This window comes from Schistocerca piceifrons, chromosome 2, assembly GCF_021461385.2.
Source record: "Schistocerca piceifrons isolate TAMUIC-IGC-003096 chromosome 2, iqSchPice1.1, whole genome shotgun sequence".
NCBI classification, from domain to species: domain Eukaryota; kingdom Metazoa; phylum Arthropoda; class Insecta; order Orthoptera; family Acrididae; genus Schistocerca; species Schistocerca piceifrons.
In genome coordinates this window covers 454,046,500-454,070,753 of record NC_060139.1, presented here as the reverse complement: position 1 = coordinate 454,070,753, position 24,254 = coordinate 454,046,500, and the positions used below count along the sequence as shown (strand labels likewise).

Here is a 24,254-nt window from a genome sequence, read left to right as displayed (position 1 = left end):
GGAATAAAGAAAACGGCATCCATAACAATAAAAAACATGTTTACAAAATCAAGGCATAGATTCCAAAACCCCACTTTTTTTTAAAAAAATACGTCATACGCATCAATCACAGTGTAAGGAGTTACAGTATCAGTCACTATACAGTATGTTACCACAGAACATTGTAAATATTCCGACAGAGAACTGCTAACACCTCAGGTTACAATATGTCCATAAATCCATAATGACAAGACAAATGTAAGAGTGCTGTGGGTCTGAACACATTGCACTAAGTATAGATCAACATGTACAATGAACACCCTTAAGCAAGATTTGTACTTGAATGGAGTTGTAGTCACATAGTATCCAGGTAGGACACTAAAAGTGAACAGAACTACGAAGGCCATACACTTGCTGAGAGGCTGTTTCTGTGATTTCAGTGTCTTGTACAACTTGTACAGCGATAATGCAGTCTCACTGCCATACATGGACACACTTACAGAAACGTTGCTCGGTAAAAAAAGGTTCCACACCATTTTACTAGTTGTCTACTAGTTGTCATGGGTGGTTGTATTCTGAGGAGTCTGCAGACCAAACGAGACACAGTCCCATATTTCAGACATGGGAACTGAGAAAAAGTTTGGAGAAAATGTGTGCACAGGACATGTCCTGCTGAAAAAGCATATCTTACTTATATTGAAGGAAATGAGAACAGAATGGGCTGGATGATGATCTGGATGTATTACATGCTATTCATTCTCCTCTCCACACAAAAAGTTGTTGTAGGCTACCAGTCCCCAAATCTGACGCCTGAAATAGGCTCTGTATCACATGGTCTAACTCTGTTAGTTGCCATTCTGTTGACTGACATGACATCATCAAACAACCATAGGACTGTTTTAAATTAATTAGTACCCTCCCACAGTTAATATTTGTAGATAAGCTGCACAGACATGAGGAGTAAGATACATCTGACAATGAGCACCAAAATTGCCAGAGAATGGTATTCCATTTTGCACTTACGCTCTACATCAAGAACAGAAAGCATATTTTAACTGTATTTCCTTTCTATTGGAATTTAGAATCGATGCCTCTGCTACATATTTATCTTTGCCGTAGTTGCTACACACGCTTTTATAGATGTTCCTATTAACATGATTGTGTTTTGCATACGCTTGTGTTACATCCAGTCTGTGTGTGTTAATGAAAGCATTTATGTTCACTTTCAAACTGTAACCACGTGTTTATTTCAAGTTCAATAACAGCAGTAGTATTTAAGATATCTGAACCTTTAGAGCTGCTATGAACTGCCCCATGGAAATTGGCCAACACTAAACTGGCAACAGATATAAACAGTAGGTTCAATCCATGCTCTGCACACGTTCAAGGACACATGACATTAATGTACCCAAACTTTGAAAAAACACACTACATGCAATTCAGAACTTTTAAGAGGTCCCCCACCAATATATGCCTAAAATATGATAACAAACGTATAGTTTAAATTCTTGGGATTACAGCTTGATAATTTTCATTTGGAGGAGCACACTGTAGAACTGCTGAAGCACCCAGCCAAGTCTTTGTTTGCAATGTGAACATTGTCAGACATAGAGGATACGCTTACTTCCACTCTATAAATTTTAGGGCTAACTCATCAAGCCAGCCAAGCTTGAGTTTTCCAGGAACAAAAATGTGTAATTAGAATTATTTGTAGTGTGAATTCAACAACATCCTGCAGAGGCCTGTTTAGGGAACTAGAGATATTAACTACTGCTTCCCAATGTATTGATTTCTTAATGAAACTTGTCATAAAAAATACAAGTCTTTTTCAAACCAACAGCTCAGTTCATGGATCAATACTAGAAATACGAACACTAGAAATAAGAACAATCTTCACAAAGATCTAAAGTCGCTTACTTTGCCCCAAAAAAGTGTCCACTACTCAGGAACACAATTTTTAACAACTTGCCAGCAGTCATAAAATGTGTAAGTACCATAAAGCTCAGTTTAAGAGGAGCCTACCACATAAACGAAAATAAGTTTTAAAAAAAATTTTGAGTCATTCCACATCCATAATAATCATTGTATGTGGGTTCTTGTTTTTCACTAATTTTTTTTTATTGTGAATTCTTGTTCTTCTGACAGGTTGTACAATCCGGAGGATCTCCTCACTATGGGTCTATTGGAACGAAAAGTACATGCAATCTAATCTAATGCAAATGGCTATATTAATAACATGAATACACAGTAATAAAGTTCCATGGAAAGTTATTTGTTTAACAGTTCATTATTAAATATATATTACTGTGGTACATAATACTGTATATTCAAGTTATTGATATGTCTATGTTCCTCCAAGAACTGACAGCATATCCCATAAATATTAGCAACGTTTTGCATCAATCGTGTTACTACGCAGTCATGAAAGCATATATAAACGGGAAAAAGGTACGTAAAACACACATAAATGCAATGTCAGTTCCTTTCTTGACATTCTGAATGGCAAACTGGGCAGATGGCACACAACGCATCTTACCTAGCGACTAAATTTGCAAGCTCTGGATGTGAGTTCCCTCCAATTATCATAATATCGCTTGATGCTGGCATGTCCATCATTTTCTACAAGTAAATCTGTAATGGAGATAGCATTAGCAACAGTAAACAAACTACGATGTCAATTTGCAAGCACATTAATATATTAACAAATCATTAACTTACCACAACTTTACACAGTTCCAATGTTACCATGAACACAAAACACAGACGCAGTGGATAAACGAAATGTATGAAAGATACTGTTTTCACCTCTGTGAATGTTACGCTGTAAAACCACACTCAGCGCTATGAAACTTTCCGTCCGGTGAGATACAACACATCACGCAAATCAACACCTCATTACGCACTCACAGACATAACATATGTAAACTGTCTGAACATCTTTGGTTTGAACATTGTGTGTTATATCTTTCAAACGGTGACAGCGTTGGATGAACTTCACTGGACAGCGTGAATGAGGCCGTCGTGCTGTTGTTGTTGTGGCCTGCATTGTTTATGTGTTGCCAGTACACTCATGTAGCATATATTATAGAACACCAGCGCAGTACAGACTGAGTTATTTCTCATATTCAATATATATTCTGCAGATTAAACTTCATTAACTTGTTCGTGTCGCTGTGGAACTGTGCTCATATGTGCAACATGGGATGGGTGGATGTCTTAGTTTAGACAGAGAAGGAGCCAAGGCTAGAACGCGAAGTGAAGAAATCGACAGGCAACTTGCAGAATTGGCAAAGCAAGAGCGAAATGTCATCAAAATACTGTTACTCGGTAAGAATAATTGATCAGATATTACCGGTTTGGTATAAAGTATTGTGCTATTCAAATGAACCATTATTTTTATAATTGCATAGGTTACCAGAGACCAAATCTGACATTAGTTCTGTTGTCGAGAACAGTGTTTCAATTGTAATTGCCACGATGAATCAGCATTTTTATCGGTTTGCTTTATTAAGTACCTGTGAGTTCTTTCTTACAACGCACACATGCCCAGAGAGAGAGAGATGCATGTGCTGCTGTTTTAGAAATGGATCACTGGCTTTAAGATATTTCCTTGGTTATTGTATGACCTCATATTTTCTATTACTGAGAATGCTTGTGGCGGCTTGTTGAATGCCTATATATAAAACAAATGTGTGACTATGCGCTTCTTAGTAGGCCTAAACCCTGAAAATCATTTTCAGTAATGTTGGATCTGTGGGCTGCACGTTGTGACCACCATATCATGAGCTGTATGTCTAACTCTGAAAACTAATGTAGAGGTACTGAATCAAATCAGGGAGACAAGAGCTTAATGATGCTACTTGACTGAAAGAAGCAATATGTTGAAGAGACCTGCCAGACTAGCACAGGTAGCCACATGAGACCAGCCTCCAGACTGAAGACTATAACAACAACATGTAACATCCCCGTATCCTGGTTATTAGAGGCTAGTCTCCCTGATTCCACATGAGTACAGCCGGAACTGTTTTTGCTTATGGTATTTTATGTTTGCCCACAGCCAGCTTTACAGATTTAACAGTACTGTCTGTAGCATTGTAGTATGTATTTATCATGTAGGCCTAATGAATGTTGGGAAATACAGAAGCGTCCGATCCCACCCGTCTGCTTTGACCCATGACGTCACAAATATGGCGGAAACAAAAACAAACACACACACTTTCCACAAGAAGCCTAATGACACTAACCGGACAAGCACGGGAAATGTGTTTTGTGTGGGGGGCAAACTAAATATAAACAAATTTAGACGCCTTGCGTACCTACAACATGTAAGTGAAGACAGCCATGCATGAATACCCACCCACCTCCCCAGGGGTCGTAACCCCTGCAACCCATAGAAGATAAAGATGCTTCAGTAATTCGAGGAAACAGATAATTAAAATTAGTAATAAGTGTTTTTAAATAAAAAAAAAAAATCTCACGAGATAGAACGAACAGATCAGAAAAGTAAATAAAATAAGATAAAACAACTGGAGACAGCCACACTCAAACCAAACTCCGTGCCGTCATGACGTCACACACGACAACACCCTTACGTCACGGGTCAAAGCCGACGCGTTGGATCGGATGCTTCTGTCGACCTGAATGTTGTGATGTTCTGGTAAATTGTTTGTTACGAATGAGCAATAAAGAAATTCCAATCCCAATGTGAGAATTACCTACACCACCTCAGATAAAGTGGGTCGCAAAAACTAATGAAGGGGTTTTCACTTCTTCTTTCAGGAATCAGAGACGCTCACTAACAGTCATAAAGCACATGTGTACTACTAGCAATGCATGTATTCCCTCCCCCTCGTCTCTTCCCACTGCTTCTATCATTAAGGCTGCACAGTGGTTAGCGCAGTACACTCTCATTCAGGAGGACACTTTTTCAAATCCCCTTCCAGCCATCCAGATTCAGGTTTTATGCAATTTATCATAATAACAACCAAGAAAAGTTTTTAAAAAAGTAGTTTGCCTCTGTATGAGCTCTTTTAGAGGTGTGCAGTTGTGAGTCTCACAGCTGTTTGTATAAATCACACTTGTTTCTATTTAATTTGACTTGTACCTTTATGAGAGAGGTGAACTGTATATCACTGTTAACAGTTGGGGATGGAGCGAAATGAACAGTGACTGACACAATGACAGATACAGCTCAGAAGTCCATGAGCTGTCGGTGCTGGATGCCATTTTAATTGGTTTTGTTCCTTAAAATCTGTCTTAGTATTTTTGTTGACGATCTTGTAAAAAATTAAATGCAGTGTGCATCTAAATCGATGTGCTGAGACTTGCCATGCAGTATGCAGATGAGGAGACATAATACAGCAATATAGGTTTCACTCTTCCTGTTCCATTTGTGAGTAGAGTCCAGAAAAAGAACTTAGTAGGTCTCTGTTTAATCTCAGTTCCCCCTAATCTCACCATCATGGTTATTGTATGTATGCTGGAATAGTTATTTCTCAAACTATCTTTGAATCTTTTCACTCAATTCTGTCAAAAGGGAGAATCACTTGAGATAAATGCAAAATTTCAAGGAGACAGAATGGTTGGTCAGCTCTTACCTTCAACAAGAAAAATCCCTAGTACTGGCTACTGTTTGGCTGCACCTGCTGTTGGAGTCAATGTTGTATCACAGAGGTGGTGCAAGGTTAAGGAGCCCACATTGCTGATCTTCAGACATACTTTCTTGACATTCAGTTACCAAGAATTACCAGCACATGTTATTATTTACAGAATGCAATGCCAGGTGCCACCATATATTCCCACACTAAGGGAATACCTTAATTGCCCCCTTTTTTTACTTACTGGTGAGCAATATAGGAGCCAAAACAGTGCTCTAAATATGGCAGTTCCCATCCATTTGAGTCCTGTAATGCCCCTTATGTTAAATATGCCATTTGCAATGGCAAAAATTCACCATGGAAAGATTATACACACTGTCATAGGAATATAAAAACTCAGCAGTGTTGCTTACAAAATCTCATTAGAAAGAGGTCTAGGTATAATGGATTCTTATTCATACTCTAAGATACTTGTGAGTGATCAATTTTATTTCCCAATCCATCTATTGTAACCACTACCTACAGCCCTGCTGTCACCTTGAGCTTGAGCATGTAATGTCAACAACAGTTCCCCGCAATGTAGTCACCACAACTCACATTATCCCATAGTGTAAATAACAGTAGAGACATCCTTTAAGGCATCATGAGCCAGTATTATGATTCAGCATTAGGAGAGGAGAGCAGCACAATGCTAGGTAACCCTGCAACATCACAATGATTAGCAGAGCTTTTCCCCGGCATTTATATCAGCCGTGATGATTTCCATCATGCCTGACTGTTTCCCACAGGTAAAGTCACAACCTATCATAATTTATCAGCCAACTTCAGAGCATGTTGCAGTAATACTCTGACCTAGAATAACATCCCATACTTGTTCGATGACGCGTGAAATCTTGAAGTGTTAAGTCATATTTTCCTGGCACAGTGACTAATCCATAAAATTTTGAGAATGCAGCCACATAACTCTGTTTATTCTTCTGTTAACATTCCAACTGTTTACCTTTTAGCCATCTTCAGAGTATTGTAGCTTCAGTTGCACAGCTCAGTCTGAAGAAGGCCGAAATATTAGAAGAAATAGAATTTATGCTGCTGCACTCCTGAAAATTAATGAGTCACTCACCATCTTGTTGTAGCACTAACACACCAGGCTGCTTGGAGCCGCCTGGAACTGAATGCTCTGGTACTCATCAGAGATAGAACCATCCATATCTTCAGCTCAATGAGTGTGACTTACAGCCTTGCCTTGGAATGCACAATCAGTGAGGGCCAATAGAGAAAGCCTACTCAGTGTGATGTTTACCATTTATCTGTCGTACTAAGTGATTGCGGACACATGGTTCAAGCCTAACTATCAGGTTATGTTCTCCAAGACACAACACATTTTGAGAAGACTGGTATGATGCATGAAACTGTAGAATTCCAGCATTTAGTGATAATACATACAGTACAATAACCACTTCAGAATGTGTCACTACACATTAAACTACCAGGTGGAAGATTTTGCCACTTGACTGTCCTCAGTGAGCAGTCATACCCGACAATGGGGGCTATGACAGGAAATTTTCTTCATGTGCAGCCAACTCTTTTAACCTGCCGTAGCCTTAATACTAATGCAACAGTTTTGGGCTGCCAGGCAAGAGACTGAAGTGTCACAGTAATTCTTTTGCCAGTAGAACTAAGCCCCATATATACTTTTCCCCACAATGACACATTCATCTCATTGAACAAACTTGTGTGTAGTTATGTATTTATGGGCCACTCCATTTCAAGGACAAAGCAGTTGCATCTCAACCAATTTCAGTTATGTTGAAATATGTACAGTATGTATCTAAGGGACCTGAATGAATGTGTACCAAGTTCGTCCGTCTATATGTGGTATAGGTACTAGAGCCATTTTCACGAGGACTACTTTCCTTGCAACTGCAAACTCTTCAAAAAATCCTTAGGTTCAGTAAGTTGTCATCCCTGACCTAATAGAGCTATGGTCCTGCCACTTGCCATTCCAACACTACCTTCTGCATAGAACACAGGAATAACATAAATAAAGATGAGAAGGCAATAGTTACATCACATTGCCTCTTCAAACTTGCTGAAAAAATTTGTTGTGCATCTTTTAACGAGAAATAGTAAAAGTAAATGGCACTCACAGATTATGACGAAGGCCTGTTCTGATTCTCATAGTGGGTAGTGAGTAAACTGCATTGCAACCATAATCTTTTTTCAGTGCATTGATTGTCTTTTCATTAGAAAATTAGTGAATTATCAACTTTCCTACAGTTGTATTCACTAAGCTGTCAGCCTCTGAAGTTACTACCAAAACTACAAAATGTACAATTTTTGTTTGTATTTGGCACCACCTGTTTTAAAATAGACACCACAGATTTTAAAGTAGTTACATCACTGAAAATAGTAGGCTAGGCTCTAGTTAAGTTTATCGGAACCACTTATCTTCATATTTGCATTATGTCAGTTAAGATTCAAAAATTTGTCTGAAATTTTTGGTTTTTATCAATACATGTGAGTACTGTTTATTAATTTAGTCCTCAGTAAACTTTAAGTTTCTTTTGCAAAATGTATTTGAAGCATTGTTGTTTTTAGATTGTGTGCAATGCTTAATTACACTACATAATAATCTCAGCATTCCAAAACAGGCTACAGTCCTGCATTTTACTATCATATTTATATCAGCAGCGAATTTGTGATATGGAGTTGAAAGAAGACAAATTAAATGCTTGCAGCTTTGAAAATGTTAACTATTTTGCATGCAGCATAATTGTGTATATAGTGTACAGGAACTTAAAAGCTGAAAGAATTTTCTTTTAAAGAACAGCAGCTGGTTCATTCATCATCTTGGATAGTTTCCAGCCTCTGGCCGAGTCTGTTTGGAACATAAGCCTCTCTTTCGTCTTCTGTCTTGCCACCATCTCTCTGTCTTCTCCTTGGTCCAGTCTTCTCCTTTCTTCTGGATGCATTCTTCCACTCCTTTCAGCCATCTGTCTCTCAGTTTTCCTCTTGGTCTCTTTCCTACCGGTTTCATCTTGTTTATCCTCCTGGGTGCCCTTCCTCCTCCACTCGCCTAACATGCCCATGCCATCTCAGCAGCTGGTTAATGGACAAAAGTGGTTTATACTGTAACAAAAATGCTGTGTTGTGCTTTCATCTTGAAACACTCTTTACACTACTAAAAATTTCTACAAACAGAATGTAACAACAATTATAAATAAGTCTGCTTTCATTTGATGTGGAAATGGTTGCTCAGCTGAAATGTATGGTGAAGCCTGTATAAAGCAAGTCAAAAACTTTGCTCATCATGCAGAAAAGATTTTTTCATGAAGAAAATTCCGTAAGTCTTAGTTCATTAGCAACCACAAGAAGCTGATGATACAAATATTTCTGTAGATATAAATACAAGGTTATCAGCTTTTGTAATATCACCATTGAAAACTCAGTGAATTTTGTCAATTGATAGAAAAGTCTGCATAAAGGGAGAAATGCGTTAAGTTGAAGATGCAGTTCTTAGGAATGTTGCAATAGCTGATGGACTTCTTCCTGATGAACTGGACCAACGTAGTGCAGACAGACACTGACTCAGTTATTTACATGACAGTCAACTGACCAAAGAAATTAAATAAAAGTCGAATATCTCTGCTAATCAAGTGATAAATGCATCCAGAAAACATAAGGCAAATATTTATGGAATTTTCAAGACAAAATGGACTGCACTTCCATTTGAGTTGGTGGAGAAGAATTTCTTGTTACAGAACAGTTTGAAATAAATATTATTGTATATCAAAACAGAAATTTACCTGCACAGAGATTTTCTATAGTTTTTGAATTATATCACAATTGATGTGTGACTATAGTTTCGTTAGTTTTACTCTCAGTATGCTGAGTACGTCAGAATTTTGTGCAGTTGTTTGTGGTACAGCCATCATGGACCCAGACATGGTCCCAGCTGGACTAATAGTGCCAATGCTGCTTTTTGGTAGATGGACTGGTTGTGCTGGGGGTAGTGCCATGTGGGGTGGGTAGTGGGAGAGTGAGGTTGGAGGCAGGGAGAGGGACTAGGGGTGGCTGGCTAGCAACTTGAAGGAAGGACGGCCAGTTTGTCAGATAGGAATTACGGAAGGAGGGGTGGCAGCCATATGGGCTGGCGCAACTGTAGTTGGCAGTGACAATCAGCACACCCTGCAGGCAACGTGGGGACATGAATCAGGAGGGGATGACAGGATGAAGGGCTAACTGTTGTATGGAGGGTGTGGGGACGGTGGGTTACCTGAAAGTTTTGATTATCTCTCATCCTAGCCCTGAAATGAGAGGCATCCTACCCAAGACCCTTCCCACCCAATCTACAATTCATCCTAGTCCATCCTTATATCACCCCAACTACCAGTCCTTTGCCACAGTGATCCTATCCCTATGGCAGACCAAGATGCATGAAGTGCACAGTCCATCCACCCGGCACCTCTAATTCCAATCCTGTCATAGGTTTATCCTATCAGAGGCCAGACCACCTATGAAAGCAGCCACATCATATACCAACTTTGCTACAAACAATCCACAGCTTATTATGTCAGTATGACCATCAGTGAGCTGTCCAAGATGATTGGCCACGAGGTGGTACAACATGCAGGTGAGCGTAACAAGCTCAATTTCAGTGGCTGCTTTATAACCCGAGTCATCTGCAGTTTTCCTTCCATCACCCGCTTCGCTGAACTACACACATGAGAGTTATACATACAACACATCCTCCAATCCTGTAATTGTCGTGGCCTCAATCTCAGGTAATGCACTGTGCACACCCTTTCCTCCATCCCGTCCCCTTGTCCCAGTTCATGTCACCTTCAAGTGTGTGCCACTTCCCGCCGCTGCTACGATGTTCCACCCCTCTCTCCTGCATTCCTAGACAGTAAACTGCACACCTCCCTTTGAGCCGCTAGCCTTGCCTCCCGTCTCCCTTTCCCTCTACCCACCACACCTGACACTACCCTCACTACAACCAGTCCACCTACCAAAAAACAGCATTGGCACTATTAATTTAGCTGGCACCAGAAAGGGGCATAGGTGTGTAAATGCATTTGTGTTTTCTGTTAGTGTTTTGCTCTAGCTCGTCAAAGGATGACTCTGAAAGCTAGAAAGTTTTCTTTTGTCTGTGCATATCGACAAGTCAGCGCTTCTACTTTTTGATGGTGGTCTCTTTTAATCCACAAGTATTTACCTTCTACAAGAACTTTCCTACAACATGAGCCAATTTGTTGGTAGACTTCAATGTCGTCTTTTCAGCAGTGTTAACAGTCACAAAGTAAGAGGTGTCAGTTTAAGATACAGTGTGTTCAAGTAAAATAAAATATCGTATTTTTTTGGTATCTTCAGTGGCTGATAATGACGTGAATACTTTTGTAGGAAAGTTAATGTCTTCCAACAGCCAGACCGACAATACTCTCCCAAATGATAAACTTTCCAATTCCATTTAGTCACAACATATTCCTTCCTGAAAGACAAGGGAAATTTGTCTTGATTAAATTTAGCAACAGGCTGGAAGAGGTATGTGTAATGGATATCGCTTTCTGATCTTTATCTGTGCTATTTCTGTATTTTGTGCAAAAATTATTGCCAGCATGACAGTTGTATTAGGTTAGGAACAGTGACTTCCTGAACTTGAGAGTTTCTAGGCACTTATACCATTTCGACAAAAGTGACACTTGGGGAAATAGCTGTAGTACGTACTACATAACAGATGGAGATGAAACTTGCAGAAGTTCATACAGGTCTGTTTGGCACATTCTGTGCAAATTTCAACAAAACTCAAGATGGGCAAGTTGGGGGAACCTTCTTGGTTGAGTCACTTACACCACTACCAAATAGGTCACTTCCTATGCACCCCATTACTATGCAGAAACTTCAGTTGACAATCAGCAAAGAGTGACATCACCCTAGTGATTAACATTTGTTACTCAAGGCATTCACATTTCACATCAGAATCATTACGATATCTGAAACTTCCTGGTAGATTGGAACTGTGTGCAGGACTGAGACTCGAACTCAGGGCCTTTGCCTTTCGCGGGCAAGTGCTCTACCAGCTGAGCTACCCAAGCAAGACTCACAACCCGTCCTCACAGCTTTAATTCTGCCAGTACCTTGTCTCCTATCTCCCTAATTTCACACAAGCTCTTCTGTGAACCTTGCAGAATTACCATTCCTGGAAGAAAGGATATTGCAGAGACATGACTTTGCTGCAGCCTGGGGGATGTTTCCAGAATGAAATTTTCACTCTGCAGCAGAGTTGGTAAAGCACTTGCCCACTAAAGGCAAAGGTCCCGAGTTCGAGTCTTGGTCCAGCACACTTTTTAATCTGCCCTGAAGTTTCATATCAATGCACACTCCACTGCAGAGTGAAAATTTCATTCATTACATTATCTGCTGGCATGAGTCACACAGATAATTGTGCCCATACTAAATTAGCAAAAATAACTGGTCCTATTGGTCTAACATCCTAATTTCCGTAAACTGCTCTATCAGCAAAACTTGGCAGCAGATGCTTAAAGCATAACTTCAGTGGGAACTAGACCATAACTACTTATGCCTAGCACACAAATGGCTTCAGGACAGGAAGGGTGATGTATGATGATCATATAATACGAATTACTTGACTTATAAGTCTCATTTTTCTGACAATGATTTATCTCTGAAATTGTCTTCAGTATCTGAGATACTTATAATAATGTACAAATTCCTATGGTAACACCTTTTGTTCATTCTCTTTGAATTCCAAAACTCCTCATCAGAAGTGTCTATAGATAACTTCACACTTAGTGAATATACATTTGATTGAGCAATTAGATGGTTGCAGAATATCACAAGGCCTCCCTCAATGGGCAGCCCACATCCCAATATTTGTACCATTTGCACTGTGGATATTGAAACTTTTCTGTCACCAATGTTGTTAAACTATTACAATACACATATCATCAATATCTCTTTTTCAACAGCCACATCTCTCCATGATGAGTGTCATACACTAAATGGTGGCGTCATAATACTGTATTGTTGACAGGTAAAAGATGAGCGTGCAATTTCAGCTCACTTGTCGCAAGTAGTGCTGTTTACTTTCAAGTGTATAGTGCAACATGCTCTGAGAATGAAGGCGGGAGGCCATACAGTACCAGTAACCTCAACTGTGTAAGGTTAATCTGTAACTCATGACTGGCATGATATATCTAAATCATTGAATGTCTTCCTAGAAGATGTGATTAACACTCTCAATCCACTGGCTTAATCTTTGCAGGGCATACATTCTGCCATAATGCTCCCACTAAATTAATAACTAGTATGAACTCTGTTAGATTAAGTGCAATCTTTTTCATAGTGGCATGAAGTTGGCATCACCAAATCCGACAAAATCCAATACTGTTATATTAGAACTGTTTTGGAACAATGGTTTTTTGTACCAACCAGTGCTCTTCTGTTGGGCATCAGTTCCTGCTGGATAAATAAATGTTCTGGAGAATCCAAACTTAAGAACCTTCCGTCATTCAGAAATTAGTTGACCTACAGGAAGTTCTTTGGATCAGTTGTCATCCTCAGTTGGAAAAAGTGCACTGCCACTACCTAACAGGAACATTTCCTTCCTACAAAGTTAATTGACCAAACCAGCGTATGAAAATTTATTTTTCTCAGCTACTTTCTTGATGCAAAACTTGAAACACAAACTGTTCATGACAACTGCACGGATACAGTAAACAGACTCAGTTAATATATTTACTAGCACGTGGGAGATAACTGATCAGCTGTATATAGCAAACTCCACTTTTGTCATGATCTCACATAGTTGAATGATAATACTGCTCTTTTAAGTAAAGGCAGTGGCTGCATAGAAACCCTCCAGTTTGTTAGGCTTCTGGGACTGACTCATTAGGTGTATTATTGGCTCTCAACAAGCCAGCAATATGAGGAAACAACTACTTTAATTTTATGAATGTAGTGTTGAAGGTATGTAATGTATGGAACTTTGGTGAACTTTATTTGAATAGTAGAACATCACGACTCTCAATGAAATTAGTGTATAAACTTCCTCAGAAAGGGCTTAACATTTGTCACTCCTGTGCAACTGTGATGGTGTCTGGTATTTATCCTGGGAGCCGCCCAACAGTGTGAGTCCAAATCTCTGTGCACAACGAGTAGTGGGGGCGACAGTAGAGCTGGCATGGTTGTGTTGTTGGCTACAGGAGGCCTCCGTAGGGTTCGATGTCAGCACAGTGCAGCAGTTCTGCCAGACTGTGCACTTGTGTGAGTGTGATTTCACAGGAGATCAGGGACTAGATTAGACCACAGATCTGGGTGCAGCCTGCAGATCTTCCACATCTGTACCGTAAAGGTGCAAACAGACAAACTGCTTGGCTTCACCTTTGAAGGGTGAGTGGAATTGTGAAGATGTGTGGTGCAGTGTGCCAGTCCAAGAGCAGAGACATTTTGAATGAAAATTGAAGGACATTGTCCAAAACAATTGTTTCTGAGGGCCCTTCATGGCAAATATTTTCTACAAGGTCCTTGTTTAATCCCTTGCTGTAGTATTTAACATTTGGACTACATTAGAAAACTTGATTTGAGTCTACGATGGTGAGTCACATCTCTCTGTGGATTGGTCCAGCGAAGTCCACATGGACGTGCTCCCATGGCCAGTATGACATGAACCAGATGTGGAACTGTTGCAGGGATGAGGGATGCTGACTGGGTTGGCGCACGGGTCTCACTGGAGTCTGCTGTTCCCTTGATGTCCTACGTGATGACATTCCAGTAGGTATGGCATCATGCAAGTGCCTTAATGTGTGTCATTCCCGACTGGTCAGCATGCTGGAGATTATGATGCACTGATGCAGTGGGGGTGGGATGACCACACAGCAGTCACCATCATCTGACATCAGCATCAGTACTCCCTTTTATTATCTGGATCCTCTTTTTTAGGGGGAAAGTATCTGCAGGGTTCTTGAAAGGAGCAGAGCAGAGAATGTTTAGACCAACCTTGTCAGATTTGTAAGGTCCTCACCTGAGTATGTTGTGATTGTGGATGCAGTGACAGGAAACTCTTGTAGGTGGTTTTGTCAAGTTTTCCCTATTTGGAAGTGCAGTGTTTCCTAAGAGTCAGGTGTGTGATCTGACCCCAAAGGTAGGAAGGCGTCGGTGTTACATGTACTGTTGGCTAAGAGTGAATTGGATAATTGCAATTGCTGAGAAAGAGGGCTCAGCATTGTAAGCATTACGCTGTTTCTTCTGGGAGGCATTCTTACAACCGAACAGAGAAATTAACAGTTTGTGATCCATTATGAGGTGAAATTTTGTGCTGTAAATAAATGTATGGAATTAGTTCAGAGAGAGCACCGTTATCAAAATTGTATCAAGATATCAGACAGCAGCAAAGCCCCTTCCTACCAATAACTAGCAGTCGTGAGGAAACTTATTCTGCCTCAAATCTCAATTCAAACAGACAGTATCTCACAACCGTTATTAATGTATACGGATGCAATTAAGACATTATCAGGGGATCAGACATTATTAGCACTCCCCAAGGCTGATCAGCCGATTTGACTGCTTCAGACATAAGTTTAATTTATCTTAAGTGTATCGTCTCTGCGAAAAATACAAAAATTAGAAATATCTGTCAGATCTGTAAAGCAATTACAACAGTGATCCACTCTGTACTTCATTGTTAAGCTTAATTAGGGGCCTATGTTGAGTGCCAGAATTTAACTTTATGGTGTTTCCAAAGTGTGGGGGGTGGAGGGGAATAGGTTGCGTGAAGTATTCCATTAGGTTATTATGTATGTGACTTGCGTTAAGCCGCCAGAGATGATGAAGGCCCTAATGTTAGATATTCCTGAAATATTTTCTCATTTCACCTTCAGGTACATGCTGTGACTCTTATCCTTGTAACATGCCTGTGGCCAATGTCCTGTCTACATGTGTGACCAGCCCTTCACCCAAGGAGATAAAGGTTGACAATTTCCAACTCTTTTAAACACGGTAGCAAAAGAGCAGGATTTGTGTTTTCTTCCCTTCAAAATTCTTGCTCTGTGTTGTTCAAAAAGAAAGCATACTGTTACACATTGGAGCACATCGTTGATTGTACTTTTCTAGCTTTTGGCAGATCTTTATAAAGGATCATTGACAATCAGTGTTAATCTATGCCACATTTCATGTTTCCGAAGTTACAGGTATTTTACATGTTCTAGGAAGATGACATGTAAGTGAAAATGTGTTGATCTGATGACTGAAAAGAAATTAGAAGTTGTAGGTAAATTAGTAAAGGACGAATCTGCAGTAAGACTTTTGCAGGTATATGGGATAGGTACAAACAGTGAGAGATTAAAAGAAAACTATTAAATTTTACAATCGAAGCTGACAGCCAGTCCAGGCCAACACAGTATTAATGCATGAGAACTTCAACTTAACACAAAATAACATGAAACACTGCACTTGCTGTTCCAGAAGAAGAAGTCAGGAGTAGTTTCCATATTAGATCCAATGTTAACAGAGAAAGCAGGAGATTTCTATGAAACTCTGAGAACTGAAAAAAAAATAACAGTTCATCAGGATGGCTGTCTTAGTTTAAACATCACTATGTAACTCATTTCTGTTAGGCATGAGAAACATATTGCTAACAGGTGTAGCTAATGCTTTTTGCCATTAATTCTTCACCTGTATAGAACAGAGCAACTTTCTCCACAAACACTTATACAATTCTGATGAAACTGGGCTGTACTTGAAGGGCATATCCATATGAACTTCACGCTTTCAGACCAAAGCGCATGCTGATTTTGGATTTTTCATGTTTTTTAAATGTCCGTGCATTAACCCACGAGCTTGTGTATTATTTTGCACTACATATGTTGGTAATTAAGGATCATAAATACTCAGAGTTCTTTGTGATTGTATATAACCTTTATAGTTGTAATTGGTGGTAAAGTAATATTACAGTTGAGTCATTTTTATGACAGAGACAAGTTGATCCTGAAAATGTTGCAGGTGCAGGAGAGAGCGGAAAGAGCACGTTGGTAAAGCAGATGAAAATCATCCACAGTGATGGCTTCACAAGAGAGGAGCTCAGCAGCTTCCGGCCAACGGTCATGGATAACCTCTTATCCTCCATGAAGTATGTGCTCAGTGGCATGGGTCTGCTGAGGATAAATCTGCAGTCTCATAAAAATAAGGTATGTGTAGTAAATATTGAGAACCCAAAATACACTATGAAATAATTCAGCAATATACTTCATTGTTGACATTTTACAGATCCTCCTTGTAGCTCCCATTAATACGAAAAAAAGTTTCAATGATATGAAAGATTTTTTAAATTAACTTACAAAACCAGTAATTTTATAATCCAAATGGTGCAGGTGAGAACTGCAGAGAGCTCTTCTTCAGAGGCAATTGGGGTCCATAAACTTCAGAAAGAGATGAGACATTGTAGATCTATTTTTGTACAAGGTTAGGAGGGTAATTACGGTCTGTAAATGCCTCAGTGAGACACTTTCAAGAGGGACTGCTCATCATTACAGATGCAACGGCAGTTGGTGGCTATCCCTATCGAGAGGGACTGCTCATCACTACAAATGCAACTCTCATGAGTGGTTAGGCCATATGGAAGGGACTTCTTGTTATGGAATGGGTGACAGCTGTCAAAGTGAATGTATTGCTCGTGGTTGATAGGTTAAATATGGGCAGAAGTACTGATGTAGCCATCTTTGAGATGGACCTCAACATTGAGGAAGGCAGTTTGTTGGGTTGAGGAGAACCAGGTGAAATGAATGGGGGAGATGATGTTGAGGTTCTGGAGGAATGTGGATAGGGTGTCCTCACCCTCATCCCAGGTCATGAAACTGTCATTAGTGATTCTGAACCGGATGAGGGGTTTGGAATTCTGGGTGGTTAGAAAGAATTCCTCTAGATGGCCCATGAATAGATTGGCATAGGATGGTGCCATGCGGTGCCCATAACCATATCCCGCATTTGCTTGTGAGTGATGACTACAAAAAGGAGAAGTAATTGTGGGCAAGGATATAGTTGGTCAGAGCAACTAGGAAGAAGGTTGTAAGTTTGGAATCTGTTGGGCAGAGGTAGTGTTCAATAGCAGTAAGGCCATGGGCATTAGGGATATTGGTGTAAAGGGAGGTGGCATCAATAGTGATGAACAGGGCACCATGTGATAAAGGAAAAGTAACTTTGGAGAGTCAGTGGAGGAAATGGTTGGTATCTTTTGTGTAAGAGGGTAGGTTGCAGGTAATAGGCTGAAGGTGTTTGTCTAAGCAAGCAGAGATTCTCTCAGCAGAGGCACAGTAACCGGCCACAGTGGGACATTCTGTACAGTTGGGTTTACGGACTTCAGGAAATGTGTAGAAGTGGGGGTGTGGGGAATGGTAGGGGTGAGGAGAGAGATGAACTCTGGGGAGGACTTCTGGGATGGGTCTGAGGATTTGAGTAGAGACCTGAGATCCTGCTGGATTTCTGGAATAGGGCACTGTGGCAGGGTTTGTAGGTGGATGAATCTGACAGCTGGCTGAATCCTTCTGCCAGGTAAAAAAATGAAGTGATCGTGTGGCTTTGATGGCTGGGAGGCCCCAATTGGGGGAGTATGGCCGTCAAGTTGCAAGTCTTATTTCATGTGATGCCACATTAGGCAACTTGTGTGCCGGTGATGATGAAATGATGATGAGGACAACACAACACCCAGTCCACGAGTGGAGAAAATCTCCAACCCGGCCGAATATCAAACCCGGGCCTGCTGCATAGTAGGCAAACACATCACCATTCAGCTAAGCAAGTAATTCTTGTGGTTCAAAACAACTGTGGTGGAGTCTTTGTCAGCAGCTAGAATTAAAAGGTCAGGTTCAGTTTGTAGGTGGTGGATTGTGGCTCTTTCTGCAGATGTAAGATTAGCTTGCATTTTGAAGGATTTGGGGGATGATAGTGAGGCAAGATTTAAGGTTAAGAAATTGTAGAAAGTTAACAGAGTGATTTGGGGGCAGTGGGGGTGGATGACTTTTGGATAGAGGAGTGAACTGTGTCAGGCAGGGTTCAACATTGGTCTTTGGTTATGTCTGATTGGTAGGGTTAGTGGCAAAAAACTATTTCTACTATAGGGATTGAAAGAAGGCAAGAAGGTCTTTAATAAGTCCTACATGATTGAATTTTGGACTGGGTCAAAAGGCGAGGCCTTTGGAAATTGAATTTTGGACTGGGTCAAAAGGCGAGGCCTTTGGAAAGGACTGATACTTCTGGGGGGCTAAAGCTTTCAGAGGAAAGGTTCATCACTGTGTTTCGATGTATTTAGACTCTGGATTGTGTGTGGCAGTGTGAGGGAGTTTTTGTGGGTGGGGTAAACACAGAAGATCTGCAAGTCAGGGTTTGTCAGCTATCAGGAAATGTGGAGGAGTTTGGAGATTGTTATACAGGCGGTGGATAGTGATAGTTTGAGGCAGAAGTAGGAAGTGAACAGGATGGGTAGTTTTTTGAGGTGGTGTTAAGCTGCTCTAGTTCCTGGAAGGAGAATTTTACAGTTGGAGAGGAGGTATAGCAAGGAGGTTTAGGCCAGTTGACAAGGTTTTGTGGGACTAGATTTGTTTGTAAAATTCTCCCTACAGTGGAAGCAGTTTTTCACCACCAACCCTACCAATCAGACACAACCAGAGAGACACAACCAGAGACCAGTGCTGAAACCTGCATGACTCAGTTCACTCCTCCATCCAACCGTGATCCACCTCCACTGCTCCCAAATCATTCTCTGTTAACTTTCCGCAATTCCATAACTTCAAATCCTGCCTCACCGTCATTCCCCAAATCCCTGGACAAGCAAGATAACCTTAAATACACAGAAAGAACTGCAATCCACCAACTACAAACTGATCCCGATGTTAAAATCCTATCTGCTGACAAAACCTCCACCACTGTGGTTTTGAACTGCAACGATTACCTGACAGAAGGACTCTACCTACAAACTATGCCACAGTGACCACATTCCAGAAATCCAGCAGAATCTCAAGTCTCTCCTCAGGTCCGTAGACCCATCCCAGAACTTCTCCCCAGGGTCCATCTCTCTCCTCATTCCTACCATTCCCCACACTCCTACTTCTACATGCTTCCTGCAGTCCATAGACCTAACCATACAGAATGTCAAACTGCGGGCAGTTACTGTGCCTCTGCTGAGAGAATCTCTGCTCACTTAGACCAACATCCTCTGTCTGTTACCTGCAACCTACCCTCCTACACAAGAGATACCAACAATTTCCTCCTCTGACTCGCCACAGTTCCTCTTCATTTATCAAATGGTGCCCTGTTCACCACTACTGATGCCACCTCCCTTTACACCAACATCCCTGAATCCCATGGCCCTACCGCTATTGAACACTACCTCTGCCTGACATATTCCAAACCTACAACCTCCTTCCTTGTTGCTCTAACCAAATATATCCTTGCCCACAATTACTCCTCCTTTTTGTAGTCATCACCTACAAACAAATGTGGGATATGGTTATGGGCACCACGTGGCACCATCCTATGCCAACCTATTCATGGGACATCTAAAGGAATCCTGTCTAACCACCCAGAATCCCAAACCCCTCACCTGGTTCATATTCGCTGATGACAGCTTCGTGACCTGGATTGCGGGTGAGGACACCCTATCTACATTCCTCCAGAATCTCAACATCTTCTCCCCCATTCACTTCACCTTGTCCTCAACCCAACTAACTGCCTTCCTCGATGTTGACCTCCACCTCAATGATGCCTACATCAGTACTTCTGCCCATATCAAACCTATCAACCACGAGCAATACATTCACTTTGACAGCTGTCACCCATTCCATACCAAGAAGTCCCTTCCACATGGCATAGCCACTCATGAGAGATGCATCTGTAGTGATGAACAGTCCCTCTCGATAGGGCCTCACTGAGGCCTTTACAGACTGTAACCATCGTCCAAACATTGTACTAAAACAGATCTGCTATGCCCTTTCTCTCCAGTAACCCACTATCCCACAAAGTTTCACCATCCATGGAAGCACTTCCGTCATGACTCAGTACCACCCAGGTGTGGAGCAACTGAATTATGTTCTCCGCCAGGGTTTCGATTACCTTTCATCGTGTCCTGAATTGAGGAATGCCCTACCCACTACCCCCCCCCCCCCCCCACTCACACACACACAGTGGTATTGCACTGCCCACCAAACCTACACAACATCTTCAGTCATCCATACACAACCCTTGCTCCCAATCCCTTGTCTCATGGTTAATTCTCTGTAATATACCCATATGCAGGACCTGTCCCATACATCCACCCACCACTATCTATTCCAGACCAGTCAGAAGCATCACCTATCCCATCAAAGCCAAGGCTACCTGTGAAACCGGTCGTGATCTACATGCCAAGCTGCGACCACTGTACTGCATTCTATGTGGGCACGACAACCACAACAAGGCTTCGGCCTGTATGAATGGCCACCGGCAAACTATGATCAAGAAACAGCTGGACCACCTAGTTGCTGATCACACTGCCCAACACTATGTTTTTCATTTCAGTGACTGCTCCACAGCCTGTGCCATCTGGATCCTTCCCACCAACACCAGCTTTTCTTAATTCCGCAGATGGTAACTCTCATTGCAATATGTCCTATGTTCCTGAACCCTCTTGGCCTCAACTTTCGTTAGTCATTGTTCTTCACACACACATTCTGTTCCCTGTTCCCATTCCAGCACTATACAACTCTCTGTTCCACCAAAGCGCCCCTATCCTTCCCCGCCCCAATCTCTCCCTTACCGCCACCACCCAGTTTGCTTCTCCCGTCATGCTCTGCTGTTCGCAGTTTGGCCTTGGCAGTTAGAGACTGTGGTCATTTGTTTGGGAGTTGCGTTTGTGTGATGAGTGTGTGTGTGTGTGTGTGTGTGTGTGTGTGGTGTCTAATTCTGCTGATGGACTTTTTGGCTGAAAGCTTACTTGCTGTGCCTGCTTACAAAACAACTTAGTATAATATTCACGATAGTTCTGCAATATAATTGCAGCACAATTTTATTGTGGTTTTATTAAAAAGGCTTTGTTACAAATTACTTCTATCCATAACTACCTCAACATTATGTTACCTCCCAATTCTCTCTTCTTTGTTTCATGATTTGTAATTCTGAATATTCCAAATATATGTTCACTTCTAAATATGTGCATGCAGCAGCAGCAACTATTATGTGTAATGCACTGCACTTGTTTTTAATCTGGACATTGTGACTTTGAATAGCTTCGTTTGCTGCAGGATTGGATTCCTTACACCATTATTTGTTAATGTTCTTGTGGTTTTCAGTCTAAAGGATGCTTCTCTCCACACTATCTATCCTGTGCAGGCTCTTTCATCTCTGAGTAACTACTGCTGTCTATGTCCATGTGAACTTTCTTTAATTATAGTACACTACATTAGTTGTATTCCATGGATCCCATTCAGAATGGTCTCTAGAATGTGAAAAGAAGTCGTCCTATTCAGTCACTCCTCCTTTTAGTCAAGTTGTGCTATAGCTTTCTTTGTTCCCTAACACAATTCATTACTTCCTCATTAGTACTTGATCTACCCACCTAATTTCCAGCATTCATATGTAGCACCATATTTCAAAACTTTCAATTCTCTTCTTGTTGGACTGCTTATTATGCATATTTCAAAAAAATGTTCAAATGTGTGTGAAATCTTATGGGACTTAGCTGCTAAGGTCATCAGTCCTTAAGCTTACACACTACTTAACCTAAATTATCCTAAGGATAAACACACACACCCATGCCCGAGGGAGGACTCGAACCTCCGCCAGGACCAGCCGCACAGTACGCATATTTCACTTCCATACAAGACTTTACTCTAGACAAGTATTTTCATGAAAGACTTCCTAGCACTGAGATTTATATTACATTTTAATAGATTCTTCATTCTTCAGAAACCATCTTCTTGCAATTGTCAGTCTGCATTTTACAGTACATATCCTCCCTACACTGGTCACTATCAGTTATTTTGATGCCCAAATAACAAATCTCATATACTTCTTTTGGTGTCTCATTTCTTAACTTGGTTCCTTCAGCACTACCTGATTTGATTCGTCTACATTCCATTTCCTTTGTTATACTTTTGTTGATGTCCATTGTATAACCTCTTGTCAAGACACTGCCCATTCTGTTCAGCTGCTCTTGCAGGTCTGTTCTTGTCTCTGACAGAATTATAATGACACTGGCAAATCTAAAAGATTTTATTTTTCCTCCCTGAATTTAACTGCCTTTCCAAATTCCTCCCTGGTTTACTTTATTTCTTACTCAATATACATTTTGATAGCATTAGGAATAGGCTGTCTCACTCCCTTCTCAATCACTGCTGCCCTCTCATGTCCTTCAACTCTTATAAATGCAGTATGGTTTTTGTACATGTTGTAAATACCCTTTCACTCACTGTATTTTATTCCATATACTTTCAGAATTTCAAACAGTATATTCCAGGCAATGGTGTCCAAAGCTTTCTTCAGTACTACAAATGCTGTTAATGTAGGTTTGCATTTCTTTATCCTGTCTTCTAAGATAAATCATAAGAGCAGTACTTGCTTGTGGGTTTCTGCATTTCTTCGGTATCCAAACTAATCTTCCCAGAGGTCATCTGCAAGTTTTGCTGTTCTTTTGTAAATTATTTATGTCAGTGCTTTGCAACCATGACTTATTAGACAGATGGTTTGGTAGTACTCACACCTGTTAGCATCTACTTTCTTTGGAATTGAAATTATTATGTTCTTCTTGCTGTCTGAGGATATTTCATCATGCACAATAGGCCAAATAGTTTTGTCATGATTGGCTCTTCCAGGGATCACAATAATTTTGAGGAAATGTTGTCTCCTCCAGGACCCTTGGCAAATCTTGCAATATGTTACCATTAAAAGCAGATTGACTTCAGTTTCATCTTGTATTGCTCTGTGCTGATTATACATCTGGTAGTGAACAGCTCAAAGGCACTGAGTAGATGCCACAGCAGTTCACAGATGCTGTGTAGCCTTACACTGGCCTCACTCATGCCACCAATTTGGCAGTTTGAAGGTTAACTGACATTCCTAACACTTTAACAGATTCAGATGTTTTAATAGGTTCAGGTGTCCTTGTTCAAGTAATTTCTATTACCAAGAGTCCACTCTTGTATTAGCCTAAGACTATCCACTCTGAATACTGCATGAAATGCACAGAACGTAAATCCTTAAAAATTAATTGTCTCACAAATGATCCTTTGTAAGAGATTAAAGGGGTGTCAGGTATAAAAGTATAGGGTGATGGCAGCAGAGAGCAGAGAGCAAGGAAAGGATAAGAAACAAAAAATTAATCTCAGAATTTGAAGAAAAAACAAAATGTAAAATGAATGCAAAGACAATAGCCAAAATGGTGGATAGGGAGTTGTGGGTAGATTACAAAATGAGTATGTGACTACCATGAGTGAGTCTACAAAATTGGCATCCAGAAGCTGGAAGTATGTTATGGAGATCAAGTTACCAACTTTGAAGGTGTAAATTATTGGTTCTTTGGGTTTGTTAGAAAGAATCTAAAGCTGTTCAGTGTCTTAGCTGAATTTGTGCCCCACAAGTCAGACCAGTTACTTCTTTTAGTGTTTCTTACTGTATACATCTTTCCTTTCCTATGCC

General features: G+C 40.7%; 2 protein-coding genes across 3 annotated transcripts in view; one reads left to right on the top strand and one right to left on the bottom strand.

Annotated features, from left to right (window-relative positions):
* The window catches only part of LOC124777564 (phosphoribosyl pyrophosphate synthase-associated protein 2), a 77,596-nt gene extending 74,702 nt beyond the window's left edge, over nt 1-2,894 (bottom strand). For both annotated transcript variants that reach the window (XM_047253020.1, XM_047253021.1), the window contains exons 1-2: nt 2,698-2,894; nt 2,516-2,610 (exon numbers count right to left, since the gene is read on the bottom strand). In XM_047253020.1, the coding sequence (XP_047108976.1) occupies nt 2,516-2,595 (80 nt within the window). In that variant the 5' untranslated portion in view covers nt 2,596-2,610; nt 2,698-2,894. The remainder of the gene's footprint in view (nt 1-2,515; nt 2,611-2,697) is intronic.
* Nucleotides 2,895-2,970: 76 nt separating this feature from the next.
* The window catches only part of LOC124777563 (guanine nucleotide-binding protein G(o) subunit alpha-like), a 94,892-nt gene continuing 73,608 nt past the window's right edge, over nt 2,971-24,254 (top strand). The window contains exons 1-2 of the mRNA XM_047253019.1: nt 2,971-3,306; nt 16,596-16,780. Of these exons, the coding sequence (XP_047108975.1) occupies nt 3,183-3,306; nt 16,596-16,780 (309 nt within the window). The 5' untranslated portion in view covers nt 2,971-3,182. The remainder of the gene's footprint in view (nt 3,307-16,595; nt 16,781-24,254) is intronic.